Source organism: Fundulus heteroclitus, chromosome 13 (assembly GCF_011125445.2).
Source record: "Fundulus heteroclitus isolate FHET01 chromosome 13, MU-UCD_Fhet_4.1, whole genome shotgun sequence".
Classification (NCBI taxonomy): Eukaryota; Metazoa; Chordata; class Actinopteri; order Cyprinodontiformes; family Fundulidae; genus Fundulus; species Fundulus heteroclitus.
In genome coordinates, this window is record NC_046373.1 from 38,431,169 (window position 1) to 38,457,469 (window position 26,301).

The 26,301-nt window shown below is 49.6% G+C and overlaps 1 protein-coding gene across 1 annotated transcript in view; it reads left to right on the forward strand.

Annotated features, from left to right (window-relative positions):
* Positions 1-1,709: 1,709 nt before the first annotated feature.
* The window catches only part of ext1c (exostoses (multiple) 1c), a 35,550-nt gene continuing 10,958 nt past the window's right edge, over positions 1,710-26,301 (forward strand). The window contains exons 1-2 of the mRNA XM_036145714.1: positions 1,710-2,203; positions 8,768-9,965. Coding sequence (XP_036001607.1) covers positions 9,019-9,965 — 947 coding nt within the window. The 5' untranslated portion in view covers positions 1,710-2,203; positions 8,768-9,018. The remainder of the gene's footprint in view (positions 2,204-8,767; positions 9,966-26,301) is intronic.

Here is a 26,301-nt window from a genome sequence, read left to right on the forward strand (position 1 = left end):
TATTGGTCGGTAACAGTGGAGTGGTTGTAAATTCCTACTCATTTCATGTCCCTGAATGCATCTGTGCCCTATTTCTCCACCTTCCTCTGGTTTGCAGTTGTTGGGCTCATTAGTGGGTGTATATAGGCACCAGGTGTGGATCTGGATCTCACTTGGCTGACCACTGGAGCTGTTAGCCTGCTGTACCAGGAATTTGTGTTCAGTGACTTCTCACTGCAGCATCTGAAGGTACCAGTTTTTCCCTTGTTTTCTTATGTCTTGTTGTTAGCAGACCCTTTATTGTCATCTTTTTGGGTATTTCAGGCTGCTGCTGCATATTATGCTCTCACCCAGGTGCATGGTTAATGCTCTGGATTAATTTAGAAAAGGGGTTGTTGTTTAGAGCTGGAGTTGTAGCACCACACATACTGAACCAGACAATAGTGCGGGGTTCTTTTTAATTTTTTATTAATTGGCTAATTGGGCACAGCTTTACAGGACTGGATTGATGCAGTTTGAGATTTGTTGTTTTTTTGGTTATCTAACATTATTTTGTGTCTTTGGTTGTTACTAATTTGGGTTGCAGTTGTGTTTAATTCTCAGATTGTTTCTAGTATTGTCCTGTGTTCCTGTGCTTTATTGGGTTTTAGATTGAAATAATCTATTTTTAATATTGTAAAAGACTGTGTGTGTGTATATATATATATATATATATATATATATATATATATATATATATATATATATATATATATATACTATTTCTGTTTCATAATTCTTAAGCCAGACTTACCTGGGTACTTTTAATTGGGAGACCCTAGGCCACTTGATATTTAAGGTCTACCGGTTGGCTTTAGGGCCACGTCCTCTGTCACAGTCCGGGCTCCATCTCCCCGTGGTACAGATTTCTGTAACACTAGATTTCTTTTTAAATCTTCTTTTTACTGTGAATCACTTTGTGAGTTTAATAAAATGTGCTTACTAGGAACTAGAACATCAGTGTCTGACCTCACTAATGCGTTTCTGGAAGAAAGGTCCACGGTTCCCACCACCACTCCAGAACCTTGTGGACCAGAGGTGCTGAAGCTGTTCGAGCTGCAAAGGTGGATCATCTGAAGCATGTGGTGAAGAATCACAGGTCACTAAAGTTCAGAGCAGGGGAGCGAATGCTTTAGACAACAGTGCATTAAACGAACAGATTCTGGGTTCTGGACCAAACGGGTTTTATGTCGTTTTGCTCAGAACCAGCTTTGGGTCTCAGTTCAGATCCGCGTTGGAGTAAAATTCTTTCAAATGAAGTTGGTCTCGGTCCATTTAAGCTGAAGTCCTCCGGCGCGGTGCCGAACCGCAACATTTACCAGAATCTTAAGCAACGCCTTTTAAACTTATATTACCTAAACTTTTTTTTTTCAGACTGAGGCTTTTATTCTGCAGCTAATAAATATTAACTAAATAACATTTAATCTAAAATGAACTGAGGCCCAAGGTGCTGCAGGATAAACAGGTAAAATAAAAACAGGGAAATCTCGCACTGCCGCCACCTGACCGCAGGGGGGCGCTGCTGCGCCGCACAGCGCGGGGCGCCGCTGCGCTCCTCCTCCTGACTCCTTCTGACTCCACCTCCTCCACAGGAGCAGCCGTCACACGTCTCCGTCTCCTCACGGCGGCGCGCAATCCTGACGCGCTCCAGTTGCGCAGGTCACATCCAGATGTGCGTGTCGGCCGGAACCAATCAGCTGCGGGCGGGGGGGCGGGTCAGAGTGGGGCAGAGGAGGAAGATGGAGCGCGGCCCACGCACGACGGGACTCTCATCCTGAAGGAGGAGGAAGAGGAGGTGCGCGTTCCTGTGGATATCCCACCTCATGCACGCGGATCAGACCTGTCTGGCTGATCGGTTCGGCTGCGGTTCGGTTCCGGTTCTTCCTGCAGCAACAGCAGTGTGCGCGCGCTCAGCAGCGCACCTTTGTCAGCAGGTGATGGAGGCGGCGCGCGGTCACGCGACGAGGACCTAAGCGGAGACGCGGAGGTCTGGCGGAACCGGACGGACCGGCGTTGGGATCGGAGGAACCGGGCCCGGTTTGTCGCTTCTGTTGAGCCCCGGGCTCTGGACCTCAGAACCTGCCCAGAACATCCAGGCTTGGACCGGAACACCTCCGGTTCATCCCAGCAGGACCGAAGAGTCCGGCGGGTTCGGACCGGGACGTTGTGCTTTCAGCTCTGTCAGGTGAGACTGGGTGTCATGCTGCTGGTTGAGGTTCTGGTCCGGTCCGGTGTGTTATCTGAGAGGTTCTGGGTTGTTGTTCTGTTGACAGAACACCTGCCGCCTAAAGTGAACCAGTGCTTACTCTACAGGTACCTGCCCTGATGGGTCAGACAGAACTGATCAGAACCCAGCCTGAGATGTTAAAGATGGAAACAAAGGAGCAGAACCTCTGCTGGAGAAGGTTCTGCTCACCGAGGTCACCATCAGACCACACCGGGTCCAGAAAGGACTGGTTCCGGGTTAAAGGGTCTCTGTAGTCCAAACCGCATAGCTGCCAGAACCCAGTGAGGTTCTGCTGCCTTCAGATAAGCAGGTTATGTGTTTAAAGCAGCTTTAAGCTCAAGCTGTGAACAGTTTGATGCTCCTCAGGATGTCCGGAACTTCTCAGCCCCCCTCCTGGTGACCTCACCTGACCAGGTGATCACCTGGTCAGGTGAGGTCCTGGTCAGGTGAACTCCTGGTCAGGTGAGGTCCTGATCAGGTGAACTCCTGGTCAGGTAACCACCTGGACGTCAGGATGAACCAGAGATGTGCGGGTCAGGATTCTGAGACTGGTCCAGATTCTCTCTGGTTTTTGTTTTGCAGATTCTATACGTGATAGAAACAAATCCGTGAGGAAATGAAGGCGTTCCCAGATGGTTCTGGTTCTGATCCTGGTTCTGCATCAAAGAACGTGTTCCCATCCTTTAACTGGTTCCTGCTGACCAGAACCAGAACCAGAACCTCCAGCTGTGGGAGTTTGAACTGGGAGGAAAAACGACTTTTCACAGTTTGAGCTGCAGATGAGCGATCAGAACCGGTTTGGATCTCCAGCCGATTCTTTGATAGACCTGTGCCTGATGTTCTGGTTCTAAACTGAATGGAAATCAGGAAAATTTACGTTTTCCCACCAAACAGATTTAAAGTGCGGTTCTGAGGTCCGATCATCACCCTGAGCCGTTACACTCTAGGTTTAAACCTCCTAATGACGGTCCCACCCATCCTCACCGTGCTAATTGGACCTGGTGGTTCTGGAGTGCAGCGTGTTGTTCAGACCTCATTAATCATGCAGCTCTAATTGTGCTGTGGACGGTCCAGTCGCAGAACGTTCTGCTCCTCGTTAACGTCTAATTAGCTGCTGCAGAGCAACAGGCTGGCAGGCGGTACCAGCAGAACCTGAGGATGGACCCGTTGGTTCTGAGATGTTCAGATTCATGGAAAAAAACCACAATCGCTGTGCAAAACATCAGATTCTGTGTGATGGAGAGATTGCCAGGTCCAACCACAGAGGTTCTGGTTCTGAAGGCCGACTCAGACCGGGGCTCATAAATATTCATACACCCCTACAGGTGTGTTAGCAGGCGGCACCTGGACCACGCCCTGCCTGGTGCACCAGCAAGATTCTGGCATAATTCTGCTGGGCAGAACCTTTGGACCTGTTCTACTGGTTTCCTGTTTATTCACAGGGAAATTGGCCCAGAAGCCATATATAACTATACATAATAAACTACAACATGACCATATATGACATAATTCTGTCATTTTTAGATGTTCCAGAACCAGTTTGGATCTGTGTTTGGGATCTTTGTCCTGCTGGAACACCCAACCGGGTCCAAGCTGCTGGTCTGAGGTGGAGTTGAAGAATTAGGAGGTAGTCCTCCATTATTTCATCCATCTGATATGGACCAGTACCGCTGGCAGCCAACAGTCCCACAGCATAATGCTGCCACCACCTTGCTTTACAGATGTTGGCGTTGAACGCCTCACCTGGACTCCTCCCAATATCCTCCTTGGGTCCAAATCGGATCCATCCTCCATCAAGAATATTATTATAGTTTATTATTTATAGTTATTATCATATATGGTCATGTTGTAGTTTATTATTTATAGTTATTGGCATGTTGTAGTTTATTATTTATAGTTATTGGCATGTTGTAGTTTATTATTTATAGTTATTGGCATGTTGTAGTTTATTATTTATAGTTATTGGCATGTTGTAGTTTAGTATTTATAGTTATTGTCATATATGGTCATGTTGTAGTTTATTATTTATAGTTATATATGGTCATGTTGTAGTTTATTATTTACAGTTATATATGGTCATGTTGTAGTTTATTATTTACAGTTATATATGGTCATATAGTCGTTTATTTCTGGTAAGCTACGGTCGGATGCAGCGGTAAAATAATGAATCCTGTCAGGTCGGAGCGGTTCCTCCAGGAATAAATCAGCTGGACGTTCTGCTGCCGAGGTTAAAAAGCTCCAGAGCAGCCAGGCTGTAATGACAGAGTCCCTGTTTAATTTTAGCTGCTCTGAGCCGCTCACCTCGCCACAAGCTCCGTGTTTCCATCTGAACCAAACTGACCCGCCTGCTTCAGCCAGGAAACACACACACACACCTGGACCCGCCGCTCTCTCACCTGAAACCCGGGTCTGCTGGCAGGTCCAGGTAGTCTCCTGATGGATGTCAGTGACTTTGTTTCTCTTCTTTTAACCTTTTCCACCTTAATAAAACGACCAGCGCCAGAAGCGGTGCAGCTTCTTGACTCATTATGGGATGGAGCTCTGGGCTCTCTTGGCCTCTCGTTGGAGCATCAGAGTAATTCCTGCAGCTTCTTGGATCTTCTCAGGTTCCCTCTCTGGCCTCATGGTCTTCATCACCTGGGGGTTTAGAGCCAGCCCCCAGCAGAACTTCCTGTTGTGTGACGTTCTGGTCAGCTTCATTTAGAGGAACTGGGTGGAGAACATTTATTTCCCCAACCCTACCCCAGTGTTGCATGTCACAGGTTCAGGTGATGCCTTCAGTGATCCCAGACCTTTATTTATCCAGGTAGATCTGACTGAGATCAGAGACAGACCTGGTCAACAACGGCAGCAGCACACGATTCCAATCAAAAACTGTAAATACAGTAAAGATAACATTTTGACAGAATAGGATTAAAATTAAACAAAATAGCAACAAACAGAATCCTTATTTATAAAGTGGTTGGAAAATGCCTTTAATTCATAGCAGAGCCTTCTGAGGGAGCTGCAAACTGGAAAGATTAGTTACCCTAATTACCTCACAGTCTACCTTACAGGTGCATTTAGTAAAAGGAACTCTTTGGGATGCAGAGGATGGATTCTGAATGTTTTCTATGAACAAAGGAGAGAAGTAAACCAGGTTACAGCAGTGAGTCTGCGGGTGGATAATCCGTCCAACACGGGGTGATGGCTAGGAGCTCCCAGACCAAGCTCAGCTCCTGGTTCCTGGGCCACATGGCTCTGGTTCTAGTCTGAACGTCATGTTTGCATCTTCATCACCATGGACCACAGCCAGGGGTGTGAGGGCCGACGGCTGGTGGCCCCCAACCGAGGGGGACCTCCAAGCAGGACATCATGTAGAACGTCTGAGACCTGGGTTCTTGCTAGATCAGCTCATGACGGACCCAGTCACAGGTCTTCTCCAGGTCCAGGAAGACTGGATGGTGTTCCTCCTGGTGTCTGCAGGTCTGGATCTTCTGCTTTACTTCACCAGTCCAGATCAGTTGGCTTTAGCTCCACCAGTGGTGCTGACCCGGCTGCTGAGGATCTTTGTGAGACGGCGGCTCCTCATGGCCTTCACCCTCCAGACAGCATCTTCTTGGCCAGTCCAGGTCCAGGAGAAGATGTCCTGCTGGAAGCAGCTAGCCGTCGTGGGCTGGAGGAAGACCTGCTAGGGTCCATGGGGAGGAAGAGGAGAGTCCCGGCTGTGGTCCATGAGCCGTCCGCCTCGTTATTTCACCTCATATTCAGCTTTAAGTGGTTAAAATCCAGGCGTCTGTGTTTTGGTCCATCAGACGAATCCATCTGGTTCTCCACAGGTTCTCCGTTATTTTCCTCCTGGTTACATGGAGCGGTTCTTTGGTTCATTGGCGTTAAATAATGAATGGATCCATTCTGGTGGAGTCTCCTCTCCCTGAAGCTTCTGCTCTCTGATGCCTTCAGTTTTTCACCTCAGCCGACTCCATGATGTCATTAGTGAAACCCGCTGAGCTCTGCTGCATGGAGCTGCTGGTTCTGGTTGGGCGGTACCAGGTCCAGGTTCTGAAATCAGCAGCATCCATCTCCACCATCTGATGCAGAGGACAGACACTGAAGAAAGGAAAATCAATGCTTTAACTAAATCAGGGCTGAATTATTGATGAGGAGCAAGAAACCGGATCCCCAGAGTCGCCTCCTCGGTTCTGACTGGCTGCTGCTCTGCAGGACCCAGAAACCACCGAGTGACTCAGACTGACCCGAAAACCGCCTCTGATCTGCCTGGACCAAACACTTCTGACCCCAAACTCTGCATCAGAACCAAAAGCAAACTAATTCATAAATAAAGACAAGAAAAATACAGAAATAAAAAAACAAGCAAAAGAAGAACAATAGTAAAGCATAAGAATGTGTTCAGAGGATAAAGTTATTATTATTAAAGCCACTTCCTGTTCCAGCAGCAACATCATTCAGTCACTGCTGGATGTAACATTCTTTCCTCATAACTAGTTTATATATCTATTAATAATACAATTATTCACTGTATGCATGGCATTCTAAACAATTATTATAAACAAGCGTCAATAATATTCAGTTGTTTGTCACTGTTTAGTAACATAAAATAATCAAGACTTCAAAGAGTAAAACTGTCAAAATTACCAGTAATAACTGATATTAATAAATCATATTTAGAAGCAGTGATGACCGTCTTGTTAAATAACATTTTAAACTGTTTTATGTTAGAACATTGCTTTATCTACACACAGCTTCACTCCAAGCACTGATAAACAGAATCTCCGTCTCCTAGTTCTGTATTTAAATGCTTTATATTCACATTTGTTCCTTAAGTTATAAAGTCCTAACTTAAAAAAAAGTTTTTGAATATTTTCCGGTAACAATTTATTTTGCCTTTTTAAACAAAACAATAGCTGTTTCTAATTTAGATTTTTTTGAATAGTGTTTGTGCGATCTAAATAACCAACATTACCGATTATTCTTATAGCTTGTGTTAGCAGTATTATTAATGATTGTAATGTATTTATGTAGTTATTACCCCATAATTCTGCGCTGTACGACGACAGTAAAGCTGTTTCCTCCAGGGCTTGTTAGGCTTTATTCAATACAATAGACTTTTACTTTAAATATATCTAATATGAGGTTTGCCGTTTATTTTACATCAATAATGACCCCCAGAAATTTTTAACCGTGCGCTCTTTCAATGTTTACTCCATATAACGGTATTTTTACTTTATATTTGGTCTGCGGTTCCCAAACAGCACAATTTTGATTTTGTTCAGATTTAAGGACCTGTTCTCATCAAACCAAGACAGCAGTTTGTTTTTTTTAGATTTTAGTTCCGTCTCTCGATAAAATAGACACTAGTGTCATCTGCAAACAATGTAACGTTCACATTGTTTGCTACAAAACAAACGACTTCTCCATCTGGGTTTCAGCTTTGCTTAATGAAATCTGTGGAACCCACATCAGTTACCTGTAGAACCCGTAGAACTGAAAGCCAATGGCTGTAGGGTGTTCTGGTGGGTTTGAATAGTTGGACAGAACTTGTTGCTCCACAGATCAGAGGTTCTGGTTCTGTTTCTCCTCTGTTAATTTTTCCCCTGAGCGAGGAGCTGCCGCCTGAAAGCGGATCAGATCCCAGCACCGTGTTGGTCAGCCCAGACGGTTCAGCACTTAAATCTGAGCTCACACCTCTGAGTGCTGGCTCTGATCGACCCGGTTCTGTCTGTGGCGCTGCCAGCGGGCGGGGCAGGTCCGAGTCAGGAGGAATGTGAAGATGAGGCCTGAAAGCTGCCTTTATGTGGCTGCTGGCAGGGGGAGACCCACAGACCCACACAGACCCACGGGACCCACGGGGCGGTTCCGGGAGAATGTTTGTGGAAATATGAAGCTGAAGAACCGTTGAACGTCTGAATGGATCATAGAAACCCTCGGTTCTGACCCACAGTGGCCCGGTTTTCCTGCTCTGCCAACTGGGTTCAAACTGTAAACAGCTCAGTTTAGCTGGAGCCCGGTTTGATGGTTCTGGTTCAGGTTGAGTCCGGTTGAATCACAAACTGAACTGAGTTACCAGAATAAAAGCTGATCGTCGTTTATTCAGCAGTTTTCACTCTTTAATCGAACGGAGCTGATGACATCATCACCTTTCCTGCTTATTTACCTTTAATTCCATCCATCCATGCATCCAGCAGGACAGCGTATTCCTTTGCTTTACTATTGTTCTCCAAGTGCAGAGAACAGCAGAACCCAGAGCAGCAGATGTTCTGTGTGGTGCTGGTTCTGTTTGGGTCAGGGGGGGGGGGGTCTGAACGGACTCCCAGCTGCTAATGTTGTCAGATGATGGAGAAGCTAGCTGCCTCCATCACTGCTTCCAGCTTCCCTGCTGCAGCCCAGACCTCACGCTGTCTGCCTCTGTGAGTCTGAGCGGTGCCAACGGGCCGGCGCTGCAGTTCTGACCCGGTCCCTGGAGCTGCCTCAGACAGCAGCGCTCTGTCTGAGCACTAACGAGGTTCTGTTTGCTCTCTCCAGGCGGGCCCTGCGGACGGCATGACGCGGCCGGAGGAGTCGGCCTTCATCAGCCAGAGCGAGGCCACACGGCAGTGGGGACGCTCTTCCCGCAGCTGAGGCAGGATCAGGAGGGTCAGAACCTTGGATCGGATCACTGTGGCTCAGAGGATGTCATGTAAACACGTGGAGTTCTGCCAGAACCTCCCCGTCAGAGTCTGAGCGGAGGTGAGTGGGCCGGACCACAGAGACTCTCTGGTGCCGCGGACACCGCCATGCAGGCGCGTAAGAAGTATGTTCTGCTGGGCCTCTGCGCGTGCTGCTGGCTGGTCCTCTTCTGCTGCAGCGGGGGGGTCCAGCTGCGGGTGCTGCGCCTGCTGACGCGCCACCGGGGCGAGGTCCTGCACCCCTGGCCCAACTGGACCGACCGGGCCTTCCTGCCCCGCTACGCCCATCTGGACGAGCTGCAGACCGACCCGGGAACGGCCGAGTCGCCCCGACTGCGGCGGCAGGCCTGGTCCACCGTCTACCGGGACAGCCGCTGCCGCATGGACACCTGCTTCGACTTCTCCCGGTGCCGGCGCCGAGGACGCGAAGGCTTCCGGGTCTACATCTACCCGGCGGAGAAAGGCGACCGCGTGTCGGAGAGCTACAGGAAGATCCTCACCTCCATCTCCGAGTCGCGCTACTACACGTCAGACCCGCGGGAGGCGTGCCTCTTCGTGCTGGGCATAGACACTCTGGACCGGGACCAGCTGTCGGGGCAGTTCGTCTCCAACATGGACGAACGCATCCGCAGTTACCCCTCGTGGAACGACGGGCGCAACCACCTGATCTTCAACCTGTACTCGGGCACCTGGCCCAACTACACGGAGGACCTGGGCTTCAACGTGGGCCAGGCCATTCTGGCCAAAGCCAGCCTGAACACCGAGTACTTCCGGCCCGGCTTTGACGTCTCCATCCCGCTCTTCTCCAAGGACCACCCGCAGAAGGGCGGGGAGCGGGGCTGGCTGCTGAGGAACACCACGCCGCCGCGCAGGAAGTACCTGCTCATGTTCAAGGGCAAGCGATACCTGACGGGCATCGGCTCAGACACCCGCAACGCTCTTCATCACATCCACAACGGCAAGGACATCGTGTCCCTGACGACCTGCCGCCATGGCAAGGACTGGGAGAAGCACAAGGACGCCCGCTGTGACCACGACAACCTGGAGTACGAGAGGTAAGAGGTCACATGACCGGGGGGCGGGGCCACGGGGTGTGGAGACTGGGTCACATGACCGGGGGCGGGGCCAGGGGGTGTGGAGACTGGGTCACATGACCAGGGGGCAGGCCAGTTGGTGTGGAGACTGGGTCACATGACCAGGGGGCGGGGCCAGTTGGTGTGGAGACTGGGTCACATGACAGAGGGCGGGCCAGTTGGTGTGGAGACTGGGTCACATGACCAGGGGGCGGGGCCAGTTGGTGTGGAGACTGGGTCACATGACCAGGGGGTGTGGAGACTGGGTCACATGACCAGGGGGCGGGGCCAGTGACCAGGTGGTGTGGAGACTGGGTCACATGACCAGGGGGCGGGGCCATGGACCAGGGGGTGTGGCTGTGGACATCCAGCTCTGGCTGTAGTACTGCAGGTTCTCTCTTATGGACTTTTTGTCGGTTCTGGACTCCCAGTCGTCAGTTTTGTCTCTGAGCCGGTCAACAAAGCTTCACGTTTATCTGTTTTAGCTGATTAGCTCCAATCCTGACCTGATGAGGTGATCAACACCTGTTTCTAAACTAGATGAATCACTTCACCTGTAGGACATTTTTGACCAATCTGTATAATCTGACCCAATCTGTATAATATGATTGAACTTGATTTTGTAAAGTGCCTTGAGATGACATATTTCATGATTTGGCGCTATATAAATAAAATTGAATTGAAATAAATAAATTCAATTGTTGAAGTGGCTCAGTGGAGCAGGGATTCCTGAACCCCGGCCTGATGAGGACGGGTCCGACTAGCGTCTGCATGGGATCCACCACCTGTCCTGCTGTTTCCAGTTATAAGGAACAGCAACATGTGGAACCATCTGATTGGATGAATACTTCCTGTGTTCAGAGGGCAACTAACCAGGTTAGCTTCACTACCCTTAAACTCATGACTTATAAGGGAGAGGAAGCTGACCAATGGCTGTAAGGTAACCCGGTTCTGTTTAATGATCCAGTTCAACTGGTTCCAGTTCATCAGACTCGGGTCTGTGATCTGATTCCAGGAGAACATCACCAGGGACTTTCAGGGGTTCTGGTCCCATAAGGTTCTGTTTCAGGCTGAGCAGCCCGGTGCTGGTTCTGGTCCCATAAGGTTCTGTTTCAGGCTGAGCAGCCCGGTGCTGGTTCTGGTCCCATAAGGTTCTGTTTCAGGCTGAGCAGCCCGGTGCTGGTTCTGGTCCCATAAGGTTCTGTTTCAGGCTGAGCAGCCTGGTTCTGGTCCCATAAGGTTCTGTTTCAGGCTGAGCAGCCTGGTTCTGGTCCCATAAGGTTCTGTTTCAGGCTGAGCAGCCCGGTTCTGGTTCTGGTCCCATAAGGTTCTGTTTCTGGCTGAGCAGCCCGGTGCTGGTTCTGGTCCCATAAGGTTCTGTTTCAGGCTGAGCAGCCTGGTTCTGGTCCCATAAGGTTCTGTTACAGGCTGAGCAGCCTGGTTCTGGTCCCATAAGGTTCTGTTTCAGGCTGGGCAGCCCGGTGCTGGTTCTGGTCCCATAAGGTTCTGTTTCAGGCTGGGCAGCCCGGTGCTGGTGCTGGTCCCATAAGGTTCTGTTTCAGGCTGAGCAGCCTGGTTCTGGTCCCATAAGGTTCTGTTTCAGGCTGGGCAGCCGGTGCTGGTTCTGGTCCCATAAGGTTCTGTTTCAGGCTGGGCAGCCCGGTGCTGGTTCTGGTCCCATAAGGTTCTGTTTCAGTCTGAGCAGCCTGGTTCTGGTCCCATAAGGTTCTGTTTCAGGCCGAGCAGCCCGGTGCTGGTTCTGGTCCCATAAGGTTCTGTTTCAGGCTGGGCGGCCCGGTGCTGGTTCTGGTCCCATAAGGTTCTGTTTCAGGCTGAGCGGCCCGGTGCTGGTTCTGGTCCCATAAGGTTCTGTTTCAGGCTGAGCAGCCTGGTTCTGGTCCAATAAGGTTCTGTTTCAGGCTGGGCGGCCCGGTTCTGGTTCTGGTCCCATAAGGTTCTGTTTCAGGCTGGGCCCTGGCTGGGTCAGGCAGCATCAGCGTGGAGCGCGTCACGCTATGAATAAGCTCATTTATGCCACACAGACCACAGCGAGGCTCCCGGGTGGGCCGAGTGGGGGTGGGTCAGAACCTCTGAGTAGACGGGGAGGTGGGAGGGGGGGGTGGGTCAGAACCTCTGAGTAGACGGGGAGGTGGGGGGGGGTCAGAACCTCTGAGTAGACGGGGAGGTGGGGGGGGGGTGGGGTCAGAACCTCTGAGTAGACGGGGAGGTGGGTCAGAACCTCTGAGTAGACGGGGAGGTGGGGGGGGGGGGTGGGTCAGAACCTCTGAGTAGACGGGGAGGTGTGGGGGGGGGGGGGCCTGGATGGTCTCTGACTCTGTGGGCTGATCCGTTGTGCTGTTGCTGTGTGAGAGCCTGGGCTCCATGCAGCGTGAGGCTCTTACAGGGTAGCTTCAGGTTAATGAGCAGCTGCATCTGCTGCACCAGCAGATTAACCTCGAGGCACCGGGACAAGCAGCGACCCGAGTAGCTACCAGAACCAGGAGGAGGAGAACCTGTTCAGCTCCATGCTGTCCTCTCATGCCTGGTGGTTACGTCATGATCCTGCAGATCACCTGAAGGCAGCATCTAAGGGCTTCATGGGGCGACGCAAACACACAGCAGTAGTCACATAATAATACACATAATAATAACTAAAAATAAATAAAATAATATGCATAATAATAAAATTAAAAAAATAATACACATAATGATAAAAAAATAAAATAATACGCATAATAAATATTATTCAAAAATACTACTACTACTACTAATATTATATTACGATAAACTGTAATAATAATAATAATAATAATAATAATAATAATAATAATAATAATAATAATAATAATAATAATAATAATAATAATAATAATAATATCCACCCCCCAAAAGAGGGTTCCATTATAGTAGATCTTTATCGGACAATGCTGCATCAAACTTTAAAGAGTCTGTCCCCCTTTTAATATCGTCAGTATTGCAGAAATACCCTGCAGATGGCAGCAATGTTGTTTCTTCCAAATTCACAAATAGATGTCTTTGTTAATGGTATGACTTCCTCATTGCGTTCTGCATTAGACAATGTAGCTCCCTTGAAAAAGAAGGTGATTATTCACAGGAAGCTGGCTCCCTGGTTTATTCAGAGCTGCGTTCCTTGAAGCACAATGTTAGGAAATTGGAGAGAAAATGGCGCTCTACACACCAAGAGGAATCCTACCTAATCTGGAGGGACAGACTATTGTTGTATAACAAGACCCTCCGCAGAGTTAGAGCAGCATATTTTTCATCAATAATTGAGGAGAATAAGAATAATCCTAGATTTCTCTTCAGTACAGTTGCCAAACTTACCCAGAGCCACAGCTCTGTTGATCCATCCATTCCCTTAGCTCTCAGTAGTAATGATTTTATGGGATTCTTCATAAATAAAATTGATTCCATTAAAAATAAAATAATTGGCATCCTCCCAAACATGATTACCTCGTCCTTAGTAAGTGAGGCAGCATTGGAGGAATCTTTAGAACCTGCGCAGTGTCTGAACTGTTTAGAAGCAGTAGAGCTTTCTGAGCTATCTAAAATTTTAGCTTCATCTAAACCTTCTACCTGTATGTTAGACCCAATCCCAACCAAGTTGTTTAAGGAGGTATTCCCTCTGATCAGTGGTCCTATTTTAGACATGATTAATCTATCCTTGGTAAATGGATATGTACCACAGGCTTTTAAAGTAGCTGTTATTAAACCTTTACTTAAGAAACCATCTCTTGATCAAGATGAGTTAGTAAATTACAGACCTATATCTAATCTTCTTTTCTTATCTAAAATTCCTGAGAAAGTAGTTGCTAATCAACTTTGTGAACATTTACAAAGTAATGACCTACTTGAGGAGTTTCAGTCAGGCTTCAGAGCTCATCATAGCACTGAAACAGCTCTGGTGAAGGTCACTAATGATATTCTCATGGCCTCAGATAATGGACTTGTGTCTATACTTGTCCTGTTAGATCTCAGTGCTGCATTTGATACAGTTGATCACAATATTCTCCTACAAAGACTTGAGCATACTGTAGGGATTAAGGGGAAAGCATTAGGCTGGTTTAAATCTGATCTGTCAGACAGATTCCAGTTTGTTCATGTTAATAATAAATCTTCCTCAAACTCTAGGGTCACCTGTAGAGTACCACAGGGTTCAGTCCTTGGACCAATTCTATATTACTATATATATATATATATATATATATATATATATATATATATATATATATATATATATATATATATATATATATATATATATATATATATATATATATATATATATATATATATATATATATATATACTTCCGATCGGCAAAATTATCAGACAGCATGGGATTAATTTCCACTGTTATGCTGATGACACTCAGCTATATTTATCCATAAATCCTGATGAATCCAATCAGTTACTTCGACTGGGTGGAAGTAATGTGAGCTTCTGATCTTTCTGTGTCTCTGCTCTGTATTCTCTAACATAGAAAGTACTCCTGGGTCAATGTGAGCTTCTGTGCTTTCTGTGTCTCTGCTCTGTCTTCTCTAACATAGAAAGTACTCCTGGGTCAATGTGAGCTTCTGTGCTTTCTGTGTCTCTGCTCTGTCTTCTCTACCATAGAAAGTACTCCTGGGTCAATGTGAGCTTCTGAGCTTTCTGTGTCTCTGCTCTGTCTTCTCTAAGCCCCAGTGGGTGGAGGCAGATGAGCGTTCACACTGAGCCTGGTTCTGGTTCTGCTGGAGGTTCTCCTCCCTGTTAAAAGAGAGTTTTCTTCTCCACTGTCGCTTCATGCATGCTCAGTATGAGGGATTGCTGCAAAGCCATCAACAATGCAGACAACTCTCCGTGTGGCTCTAAGCTTCTCCAGGAGTGAATGCTGCTTGTCGGGACTCTGAAGCAATCAACTGGTTCCCTTATATAGGACATTTTTGACCAGTCTGTATAATCTGATTGATTTGACTTTGTAAAGAGCCTCGAGATGACATGTTTCATGAATTAGCGCTATATAAATAAAATTGAATTGAATTATTATCAACAACAACAACAACACATTATTATTATTATTATTACTATAGCACATCTTTTATGACCATTTCTGTCATGGTCTCTGTTCTTTTGCACACAGAGACGAACATGCACCACAACAGCCTTTCAGAAATCGTCATCGTTTAATTTCTTGTTTCATAGTCGTCGTCAGGAGGACACTGCTGACACATAATGAAATAAAAAGCTGAACATGTGACCTTCATCAGTCCCTGAGCTTGTAGCGCTTTAAAGGAACATGTGGGGAACTTTGTTTCCAGCTGAAGCTCAGCGGTCCAGTCTGGCTGCAGGCAGAGCTGCTCTCAGAGCTTCTTCCTCACATCAGGACTCAGAGTGAGGACCTGCAGCCTGTGGTGTAATCCAGACCCGTGATGCTCAGCGTGACCATCTGACTCAGCGCTGCATGCTAGTCAAAGATCAACGGAGTGAAAAACTGACTCAGAAGAATGTAACTGGTTGCTGATGCAGTAAATCTGCTGAGCTCCTCCTCTTCATCGGCATCAGTAAATATGACGGCGGGCTTTTCTTTGACGACCCAGCGGGTCTCACAGCTTCCCTCGTCTCCAGGAAGCAGCAGAGCTGGGGTCCAGTTGGAGCTGGGAGGACGTCTACCAGCTGGGAGCTCCAGCAGCTCCATGCATTGTCCTCCTGAGCCTGGAGAGCCTGGTTTGGATGTTGCAGATACGGTGATGGTGCAGGTGGTCCTGGACTGAAGCCAGCGCAGCAGTTCTGACTGAGCCGACCCGGAGCCGTACGCTGCCGTCATGTGAAAGTCGCCCCAGCACCGCTGCAGAGCTTTCTGGTGCTTCCTCTCCAGGTCTCAGCAGGTCTCAGTAACGTTCCACCAGGATTGAGCTTCTCTAAGCTTTATCTGCAGAGCAGATGACCAACTGTCATGTTGTCTGAGAATAAAAACAGCTTCAAGAACCATCACTGTGGAGAAAACTGAATTTAACACTAAAGTTTCAGAGAGTCCCAGCTTTAGATGGTTTATGGGAGGACCTGTGTCTCCTGCAGGCTCTGCCTCTAATGTTATGACATGAAACATGAACATCTCTGCGTCTCCTTTTACGTTAATGATGCTGGTCCTGGCTTTAAATGTGTTGGTGGGAAGAGGACGGGCCTGGAACGGGTTCTCTGCTGCAGGGGGACTGAGGCCTGAACGAATCAGAGGGAGGAAGACAAAGCAGCTCTGCAGCCTAATGGCTTCCTCTCCTCGCTGAGAGCTGCCTGAGAACGGAAGCAGCCTCTGACCCGTCTGTGAATGTTAATGAGTCCGAGCGGAGCGCGGTTCTGACGCTGCTTCTGGGCCGACCGGAGCAGAACCAGAGCAGAGGTGAAGCCCCTAAAGGTTCGGTCCAGGATTGGTGGGAAATCTGTGCTGAAAGTCAGACGGTCAGATGGGGAGAGGGAAGGAAGGTCCAGCACATCACGGCGGTCCGGTCCGGTTTGAAGGCCAGCAGCAGCTGTCTGCTCAGCCTGCGTTGGATCGATACCTTCTGAGTAACAGCAGCTGACCTTTCCAAAGGTCAGCGGTTAGCTAACCTGCAGACGTCCTCAGGTCCTTCTGTTAACCGCGCCGTTGCTTCTGCCTCAGCACCTTCTGGCTCTGCAGCTGTCAGCGGCTCATCCTGACCCGGTGACAGGTGGCGCAGACGTTCCTCTGGCTGCAGGTTCTGCAGAACAGCTGGCGGTGCAGACATGGAGGAGTCATGCAGTGTGATTAACGGACAGATTCCTCCGCTGCCATCTGCAGACTCTCTGAATTCTGCTGCTTTCAGACTCTGAGGCTGGAAACCGCAGCGATCCTTCTGCCTCATTCCGGGTCACACAGGAACCAACCTCCTCCTCGTTTGTGGTCCGGGCCTGAAGCGCTCATTGTTCTGCTAACCGCTGCTGACTGCAGCCTCCTCCTCCTGAAGGTCGTCACTGTTGTTTACTCAGAACCACATTCAGGGTTCTGCTGGAGGAACCGGGCCGAGCCAGAACCGCTGCTGCTGTTCAACTCACTTCCTGTTTCTGCACAAACATCATGTCCAGTTTTCAGTCCTGAACCCCGGTGGGCCTCTGGTTGGCCTTCTTAGCCGTTAATCTGCTCCCAGATGTTCCAGCTTCAGTCTTTTACTTTCCTTAGATGTTCAGTTTCCATCCAGAGAAGAAAAAAAACACACAACTGGACTTCTGCTTCAGCTTGATCACAACCTGGATGACTGAGAAGCTTCAGCAGCAACAAGTCTCCTGTCCTGAAGCTGTGATGTCCTCCAGGATGTCCTCCTGGTCCTCCTGGATGTCCTCCTGGTCCTCCTGGACGTACAGCCATCTTATTTATGGGCTGTGGAGCTTCCTGCTTCTCCTTCAGCAGGAGGTTGAGCAGCTGATGGAAACTGAGGCTCTGATTGAACAGCTTGGTGGAAGCAGCTGCTGCTCAGCGTTGCTCCTGGGTTCAGATGGTCAGGACCATCGGATCATAGGAGGACCTCCAACGCTTCCATAACGGCGCTGCAGAAGAAGCAGAAACGACGGGAAGGAGGCGGCCTGCAGGCATCCTGACCTATCAGAGCGAAGGGAACGGCCTGCTAACCCAGAGCAGGCAGAACCCTGACGGGAAGATGAAACCAGAGCGGCCAGCGTCTCTCTGAAGCTTCTCGACCCAAATTAGGGCAGAAATCCCCACGGAGGCTTTTTCCAACGAGATGAAAACGTTTTTTTTTTTATAACAGCTGCTTTGATGTGGAACGGAGGGCTGTGATTGGCTGCTGCCTGGACGGCTGACACATCCTCTCTGCAGGGTCCGAGGCTTGAACATGGTTCTGGGTCTGGTTCTAATGACACCAGGGGTATTTGGGTTAAACTGGGATTTAGCCTGGGGGGTTAATTCATGCTCTGACTCATTATTGTCTGCTTGTTTACGGAGAATCTGCTGGTTCTGTGAAGGTTCTGACCCAGTTCTGGCCATCCTCTGTCCTGCAGCGATGTCTCTGTTCCAGCTGGTTCTGCTGCAGATGTTCCCAGCAGGACGGACAGGCGTGTCTCTGTAGAGCAGCTGGACTTCCTCCTTCTCCTCCTCTGCCTGCTCAGAGGAAACATCTAGCGGGTTCAGTGAATCAGGTGAAGCTCTGATCAGATGTTGAGGATCCAGGCTGGATGCTGGAGGCCTCCTCCCCCTCTGATGGTGTGTGTGCCCCAGATAAGCAGCAGCAGCAGCAGCAGCAGCAGATGATGAATTACTCATGAGTCGTGCTGTTGAGCTCTCGTTTAATGATGGCCGTGCAGGACGTCTCTGAGCCTGTCGCCCGTCTCCGTGTTCGCCGCCTCTGATGAACGAGGAACATTTTCTGTCTGCAGACTTCCTCTTGCTCCAGAAACGTCTCCTCTGCAGCAGCGTGCTGCGGCCGCAGCTGCAGGCCACGTCTGACGGATGATCTGAACATCCAGCTTCTCTCCGAGCGCCGCTGAGCCCAGGAATCAGCAGAGGGAGGAACCGCTGCTGATGATCGGAGAACACGACAGACTCCTCTCACTTTGTCCTTCCATTCTCCATCCTCAGCGTGGTGGGTAGCGCGGTTCCTCAACGCAGCTGCTGGCCTGGAAAACGTGTTCCAGAGGAAAATGTGCACTTAGGAGAAGATGAGCAAGTTCAGGAGGACTTAATGTGGTTCAGGAGGACTTCATGTGGTTCAGGAGAACCTCCATGTGGTTCAGGAGAACCTCCATGTGGTTCAGGAGGACCTCCATGATGTTCAGGAGAACTTCATGTGGTTCAAGAGGACTTCATGTGGTTCAAGAGGACCTCTATGTGACCCGGTCGTGATGCTGGGGACGTCCAGGAGGAACTGGGCATGTTTAAGATCATGCCCGGGTTCTGGTCCAGCCATGTTCAGGAGGACCTTCATACGTGGAGACAGTCTGGATACGCTCAGGAGATACTTTTTAAGTTTTAGGGTTGCCCAGGTGTGTCTTCATGTGCAGCTCCATGTTCAGGAGGAGGTCAGGTGGTGTGATTCAGTGATGGTCTCCAGCCTGGAGCTCCGTGTCCTGCTGTGCATCGTTCCTCACACCAACCCTGACTCTGAAGACCTCCAGCAGTCTGCTGCTGGAATCCAGGGTCAGTCCTGACCTCTCACCCAGAAACCAGCAGCACATGTTCTCATGCTAGGCTTCCAGATGGACGGCTCACGTTCCTCAGTTCCTCAGTTCCTCAGTGATCAGCCAGCTGTCTTCTGGCTCCTCTGTGTCCTCCAACCACAGCTCCGCTCCTCCAGAAGGAACCGCAGCTCCAGCTCTGAGGAACGGTGAAGGCACCTTAACGTGGAGCTGGATGGAGGTCATGATGACTGATCAGAGCCAGACGTGTGGATCTGCACGGATCACTTACAGCATTGTCACGATGGAGTCACTGCAGACCCTGAGATCTGGACCCAGAAATATTTAGACGGGTGGTTCTGAAGAAGTCCAGATGTTCCTCAACGTTGACTGACTCCAAGAACCCTCAGAAGGAATGTTTAGCTGTTGGATGGAGGTGGAGCTCAGAGGTCAGTCTGTGCACCAGCACCACAGCATGATGCTGCCACCACCAGGCTTGGCATCTGCTCAGTCCAGTGATGCTGTCAGACGGTTCTCATGCAGAACCGGGTCCTGATCACCAAGCAGAGGTTAGCAGACCAAACCCATCCCAGAACCTTCAGCTGCTGTAGCTGAAGCTTTAGCTGAAGGTGAGAATATTTCTGAGTCCATGACGGATTCAGACTCCTTGTTTCTCTAAATCCTCCAGATGAAGCGTGGTGCTGATGCTGAGAGGATGGAGGCGCATCCATCTGTGATGTTCTGGGGCTTCTCATCACCAGAGATGAAACCAGCGAGCCTTCAGAGGAACCTCCTGGTTTCTGAGTGTGAGAACAAAGACATCAGATTTCAGGGTGATGAGCTGCTGGAGGTGAGACCTGGACGCCTGGAGCTGTGATGTGTTTCTGAAGAGAAGGTTCAGCGTCTCCGAGGCGGAAAAAGTTTTGTCTGATGGCATCATCAGGAGGAAACGCAAGAGTCTGTGAGGCTGCATGGAGGCGGAAGTGAGGTCAGACGGTGACATCCTCTCAGGTGTGACGTGTGGAACATGCGTCAGCGTCTCATTCTCTCCTTCAGCGTCTCTTCCTCTCCTTCAGCGTCTCAGACGGCGTCCTCCTCACTTCTTCTCCTTGGTGCTGGAGATGCTCATCACGTCACGCTTTCCTTATCAGGGTTCTGCAGCCGCTCCAGGAACCAGAGCTGCAGGCTTGACTTCAGTCGGCTTCTTCCACCCAGGCAGCTCTCTGATTGGCTGTTCCCCACCTGCCTCTCACCTGGCGTAAGTCATGAACCAATCAGCTGCCAGCGTCTGAGTCGCAGGTTGTTCTGCAGCTCAGCTTCAGGATCCCACAGGAATGAAATGATGAGACGGAAGCGAGTTGGAGCACCGAGGTGACGGAGCGCCGCTCAGACCGGTTCTGTTTGGACGGTTCTGTTTGGACCGGTCCTGTTTGGACCGGTTCTGTTTGGACCGGTCCTGTTTGGACCGTGCTCACTAATCCTGCACCGTTCTGCTGGCGGTGGTCAGAGGGTCCGGTGGCGCCGGTGTCTGGCTCAGGCAGCGGTGGCTGCTAGCAGCTCACCACCGTCAGGGTGGGAATGGCTGCAGAGCTCTTTGGGGTCGTTGGAGTCGTTAAAGCACCGTTCACCGTTCTCTGGACCTTATTTGAACGTTTTTCTGATTTACCCGGCGTGGCTGAGGCGTTTGCAGCGCCGTCAGGTCGGTTCTGCAGTTCTGAGCGGGTTAATGACTCCACAGCTGTCTGAGCTGGACTCCTGAACCCCTCAGATCCAGTTTCAGGGATGTGATGCGCTGCAGTAATTAGATGCTGTGCTGGTTGGAGCGCGCTCAGTAGGGAGCTCAGAGGACTTTGTAGTTCACTCACACAATCTGCTCTGTGTTGTTGTTTAATTAGAGGATATCGCCTCCCCTGGAGTCCCACTGCTGCCGCTTTGATTCCTCCATCGCCTCTGTTTTATCTCCCATCATGCACCAGTGCTCCCCTCTGGGAGGAGACAGTCACAAACATCAGGAGCCCGTTTTCTCCTTCTGTCTCCTCCATTTATTGCAATTAAAAAAGCAACGAGAAGTGCTGAGCGTGGCGTGTTGTTTCCTGGGTGACAAATGATTCCTAAATGAGTTTGATCCTGTTCTGATTAGAAGCACAAAGATCCGCCGTGCAGAACCGAGGAACCTGCCTGCCTGTGAACTCTGGCCTGCAGCTTCAGGACGCTGATCAGGACGCTGGAACGGTTCCTGACGCACAAACTGTTTAACATTCACCGGGCCGAGCACACATGGATTAAACGCAGCTCAGCTTGGCACCATCCTGCTGCCCTGCTGCACCCCACAGGGAAAGATTTAAGGGAACCACAGAGACCCCACCAGAAGCCGCAGATTTCAGGGGAATATCATGAGAATTACCAGAGTGAGAAGGAAATGCAGCTGCCGCCAATTTTTGCTGCAGACATTAGAAAATGATTGGCAGGCAGATAAGAAGCAGGGTTCCTTCGCTGTGCAGAACGCTAAAGTCTGGAAAAGGTTTTCTTTCCAACTCTGAGCAAAAAACCGTTAAATGGCTTTCAGTCCAAAACGCGTCATTAATCCTCCAGGTTGGAGCTGAAGGAGCAGCTCTGACGTTTTCACCGTGTTTAGTCGTCAGTTTTATTCATTCAGCCATTTAGTCTCAAACCAAGGAACCAAGGCGGACTGCGACAGCGTAACTGCGTTACTGAATGGATCACCTGAGCAGGATTTCTCTGTGCAGCAGCTCAGGTTCTGACCCGCTGATGTCCCGTCTGGTACCTACACAGAACCATGTTGCCCCTCCTGGAAAGAACCCACAACATGTCCTCCCACCATTGGTGCCAATTGTCCCTTTATTAGGATCGGTTCTGATTAAAATGCTCCAATCTCCTGATCTAAATCCACTGTAATCATTTTCTTCCTGGTTTCTCTGAGGGCTGCTGGGTTTGGGTCGGGTCTCAGTGGATTCATGTGGGTCCAGCTTGATGAAGGCAGCAGGAGGAGTTCTGCAGAGTGACCCGGTGTTTGTTCAGGTTGCTGGTTCTGTCAGGAAGACGCTCTCCTCCTCGGCTGCGTGTCCAATCTACTTCACGCCTCCTTCTGGGTGTGCAGCTTGTGTCTGTGTGGGTCGATGGTGCCGGAGCTAAACGTGTGAGAAGTTATTTAAAGAGGAGGAGCGGTTCTGGTCCGGTCCAGCTTTCTGACGGACCACAGACCGCACCTTTAATTTAATCAGGTAACAGATAAAGGATGTAGCTGTGAACGTGTTCCTTCTGAAAAGCTCTATAGTAGCATAAACTAGATGTTCTAGTGTATAAACTCTATATAATAATCACTCTGAGTGTTTTACATGAAGCTCATCAGTGCTGGAGGCAGTAATCTGAATAATTAATATTTAATCATCATGTTGATGATAATATTAACAGGCTTTAAGATCAGTAGTGATTATTAGCATCTGGGTCAGAACACTAACCGGGCCGCAGCACAAACCCGCTATAAATGGTGGAGATGGGGATAAATCTACGTTCCCCCTGAGCGAGGAGGTCCGGGCCCCCCGGGGCCCCCGTGGTTCCCGCCTCTGGTTTTACACCAGAATCACTCAGTCTGAGGATGACTGTGATAATCCCTGAGCTTTGGCAGCAAACAGAACCAGAACCGGCTGCTCGGGCTGATAAGGTTCCTGCCAGGAACCTGCAGAGACCCAGCCGGACCAGAACCTGATTTACAGACTCAGAGGAACCCAGATGTGTTGTCAGGGCTCACATTTGGTCACATTCACCAGCTGCTGATTTTAGCCTTGAATAAAAGTCAGAATCCTGCAGCTTGTGTTGCTTTTTACTCTCGTTCTCTTCAGCTGCTCATGGAAGAGCTGGAACTGAGACTGATCTGGACCGAAGGCTTAACTGTGATGCGAGCTCATGTTAAGCAGCCCGTCCAGAACCTCTGCAGAGCGGCCCATTCTCATGCAGCTCACTCGCTCCTCTGAGGCGTCAGGAAATCAATAGCAACGAGCTTCAATCAGCCTCCGGTAAATGTGAGCGGAGCTGCAGCTCCCGGTTCTGTGTCTGAACACGGAGCCTGGTTCCAGCCTGGTTCTGAGCGCCGGGCCTCTGCACAGCTTCAGCAGGACCTGCTGGGTTCTGGTCTGTGTGCTGAGGGGTTCTGCTGCCTGTGGACCAGAAGCTGCGCGGCGAGCTTGATGGAAAAAGCTTTTATGCGGCAGCGATCTGGATAATATCAGGAAGCGGCTTAATCTCCTCTCAGAGCGCGCCTCCTTCCTGTTGGTAGCTGCTGTTCAGCTTGTTTACCAGGAAACCTCCAGGCTGCCATCCAGCCGTCTCTCACAGGAATGTTCTGGAGAGTCTCTGGACCCGGGCCAGTCGCTGCACACTGCTCGCTCTGTCTCCCTCCCCCCCCCGGCCCTGAGAGCGGCTCGGTCCGCTGGCCTGGAGCTGAATGAGGTTTCTGTGGAGCAGGCGTCGCATACGGATGGACGGTGACACGTTTCCCCACAGAGTGACGCATCTTTCAGCCAGAAGATCTCAGCTGGTGGGATGGAGGAGGTTCTAAACCAAACCCTCTAGCAGCTGGTAGACCCCTCTAAGGTCTGGGAGAAGATGCAAGCTGCAACAGAACCTGGTTCTGATGTTCAGCAGCAAACCAAGAAGGTCCAGACCAGGAAGCAGCGGCTCCTGGAACACCAACGCTGTCCGTCAGCATCGTGGAGCGGGCCGCTCCGCTGCCAGAGGTCCTGCAGGAGGACTGGCAGCCAGATGGTTGAAACGCCGACCCAGTTAGGACCATGATCCCAAACCAACATCCAACTGGTTCTGGTTCTGGAATGGCCTGTTTAAACCCGGTTCTGGTCCAGGAGACCAAGTTGTGTTGTGAAGGGAGCTCAGATTCCCACATTAACCACAGTTAAAGAGGGGCGTATGAATATATTTGAACCTCTGGAGCTGAGAAAATAAACTTCCTGTTTTGAAGTCATTTTTGATCATTCCAGCCTGAAAGAGAGCGAGAAGGCCGGATGGCAGCTGGCGATGGAGACGATGTCCCAGACGGAGAGGAGGCCGTCAGGGAGGCTGCAGCTCCTTCCTGGAGCTCAGCCTGGTGTTGCTATTCGCAGCAGCCAGCTGGGAATGGCACCAGCGGACCCGGCTGACACGCAGCTTCAAAGGCAGAGGGACCGGCTCGGCCCAGACAGCCGGACCGGCACCATCAGGCAGGACTTTACTCCACGGCTGCTGACCCGGAAAACCGGCGGCGGTCGGCGTGACCCGGGAGGAGAGTAATGTCTGTGGACAGAATCAGGGCTGCGCACAAATAATTCAGGAGAGCTGCAGACTTCAGAACCAGCAGCAGGAGGTCCATCAGAACCAAGCCGCTGCCGCCTTATTCTGGTCCGCTAGCTCCAGGAGAAAACAGCAACCTGAAATCATTAGACCTCCTCCTTCATGGACCTCCTCCTGACTGCCATCAGGAGGAGGTCCATGAAGTTCAGCAGGAAGACCAGAACCAGCCACAAGCTCTCAGGATGCTTCTTCCACCAACCTCAGGATGCACAGGTTGATGGTTTGATTCCCTCCTCATAAAAACAAAGAAACAAACGCTAATGACCCCTGAAAGCTAACGAGCTCCACCACCATCACAAAGATTTTATCTTCTACATCTAGAAGTTCTGGTCCAGGTTCTGGCTGTAAATCACAGCAGCAGCGGTCCAGACTCACAGAGACGCACCGACCCGGCAGGAATCTGGAGAAATTCCCGACATTCCAGAAAAAACCTCCCAGATAAACGAGGGTCAGGCTGCCCCCCCCCCCCCCAACCACTTTCTGCTGAAGTCAAACAGAAAGCAGTGGAGCTCAGAGGTCGGTGATTTTCCACCAGAGGCCACTTGGCTTCACTAAGCTAGAACAACGGTTGGTGTGTTTCAAACCAATCACAATGCAGATCTGAGTTAAAGAAAACATTATTTGAGGAAATAACATTTTAAAGAATGATTTGCTCAGCAAAAATCAGTGACCATTAGGACATCTGATTTTATTAATGTGATTATTTCTCCAGGAGATAACTAGTGTTGAATCGGTAATGTGGGACGTTGTAGCGGGCCATCGAGCCAAAATGACGTGTCGGGGCACTTCTGGGCCATGTTTACATTAGCCTGATGTGTTAATCTGAAGTTACACAGAACACCATTAAATTGACATTAATCTTCCCTATTAATGATTATTATTATTATTAACAATGGCGGAGCTAAACAAAAGCAAACATTGTATAAAACAAACTATAATCAGGGTTCTAGTGTAATGGACCGTTACACTGAAAGTTGTGAAAGTTACGCTGAAATTAGACCGTTGCACAAATTTTTTAATGAGCGTAACGACAACATAGAAAAAGTCAGCAAAGCTGTTGAACGTGCATCAACCCCCTGAAGCACATTAGCTAATGCTAGCTGTTATTAGCGTAATGAACAGCCCCCTTTGAGCTGCAATACCCAACGCTCGGCTTTGGGAATCATGCAGGGAACGTAGCGACACACCAACACATGCGCAGCCCTCCACCGTTACGCTGAGGACCCTGGTAGTTATGTTTACCCGGTGGTAGCCATAAGCTATTAGAGGGGCTAACTAGCGCTGTGCTAGCAGACATTCTGCATTCTATTTGGTGGTAATGAGCGGACCAGACAACACAAACATTAATGTCCCATCGCTGTATAAAACCCTGATGGAACTAAAGTTTGTTATCACCATAAAAATACACTCCAGCCACATTAGCAAAGCTTGGTTTCAAATGTCGCTAACGGGTAGCTTAGCTCCGTCATTTACCCGGGTCAACCCTGTAAACAAAGCCATAAAACACATTAAAAGTTAACCTCTCTAAGCTTTCCCTGCTTACTCTCTAAAACGTCCTCCTTTGTCTGGTTGTGGCGACGAAGAATTACTCCAGGGGGAAACCGGTTCCACAGAGGAAGATGAGGGTTCCCCCTATGCTGCTTCAAGCATCATAGGGGGAACCCTCATCTGAAAAGATAGCGACTGTAGCGTGGCCAGGCTCTTTATCCAGCCGTCACCTGGGAGGGCTGACTGCAACGGCCCTTATATTTATTACAAGAATGAGATCAGCCTTAGAGTGGTACGTTATTTTCCTGCCGGCTGATTTCACAGC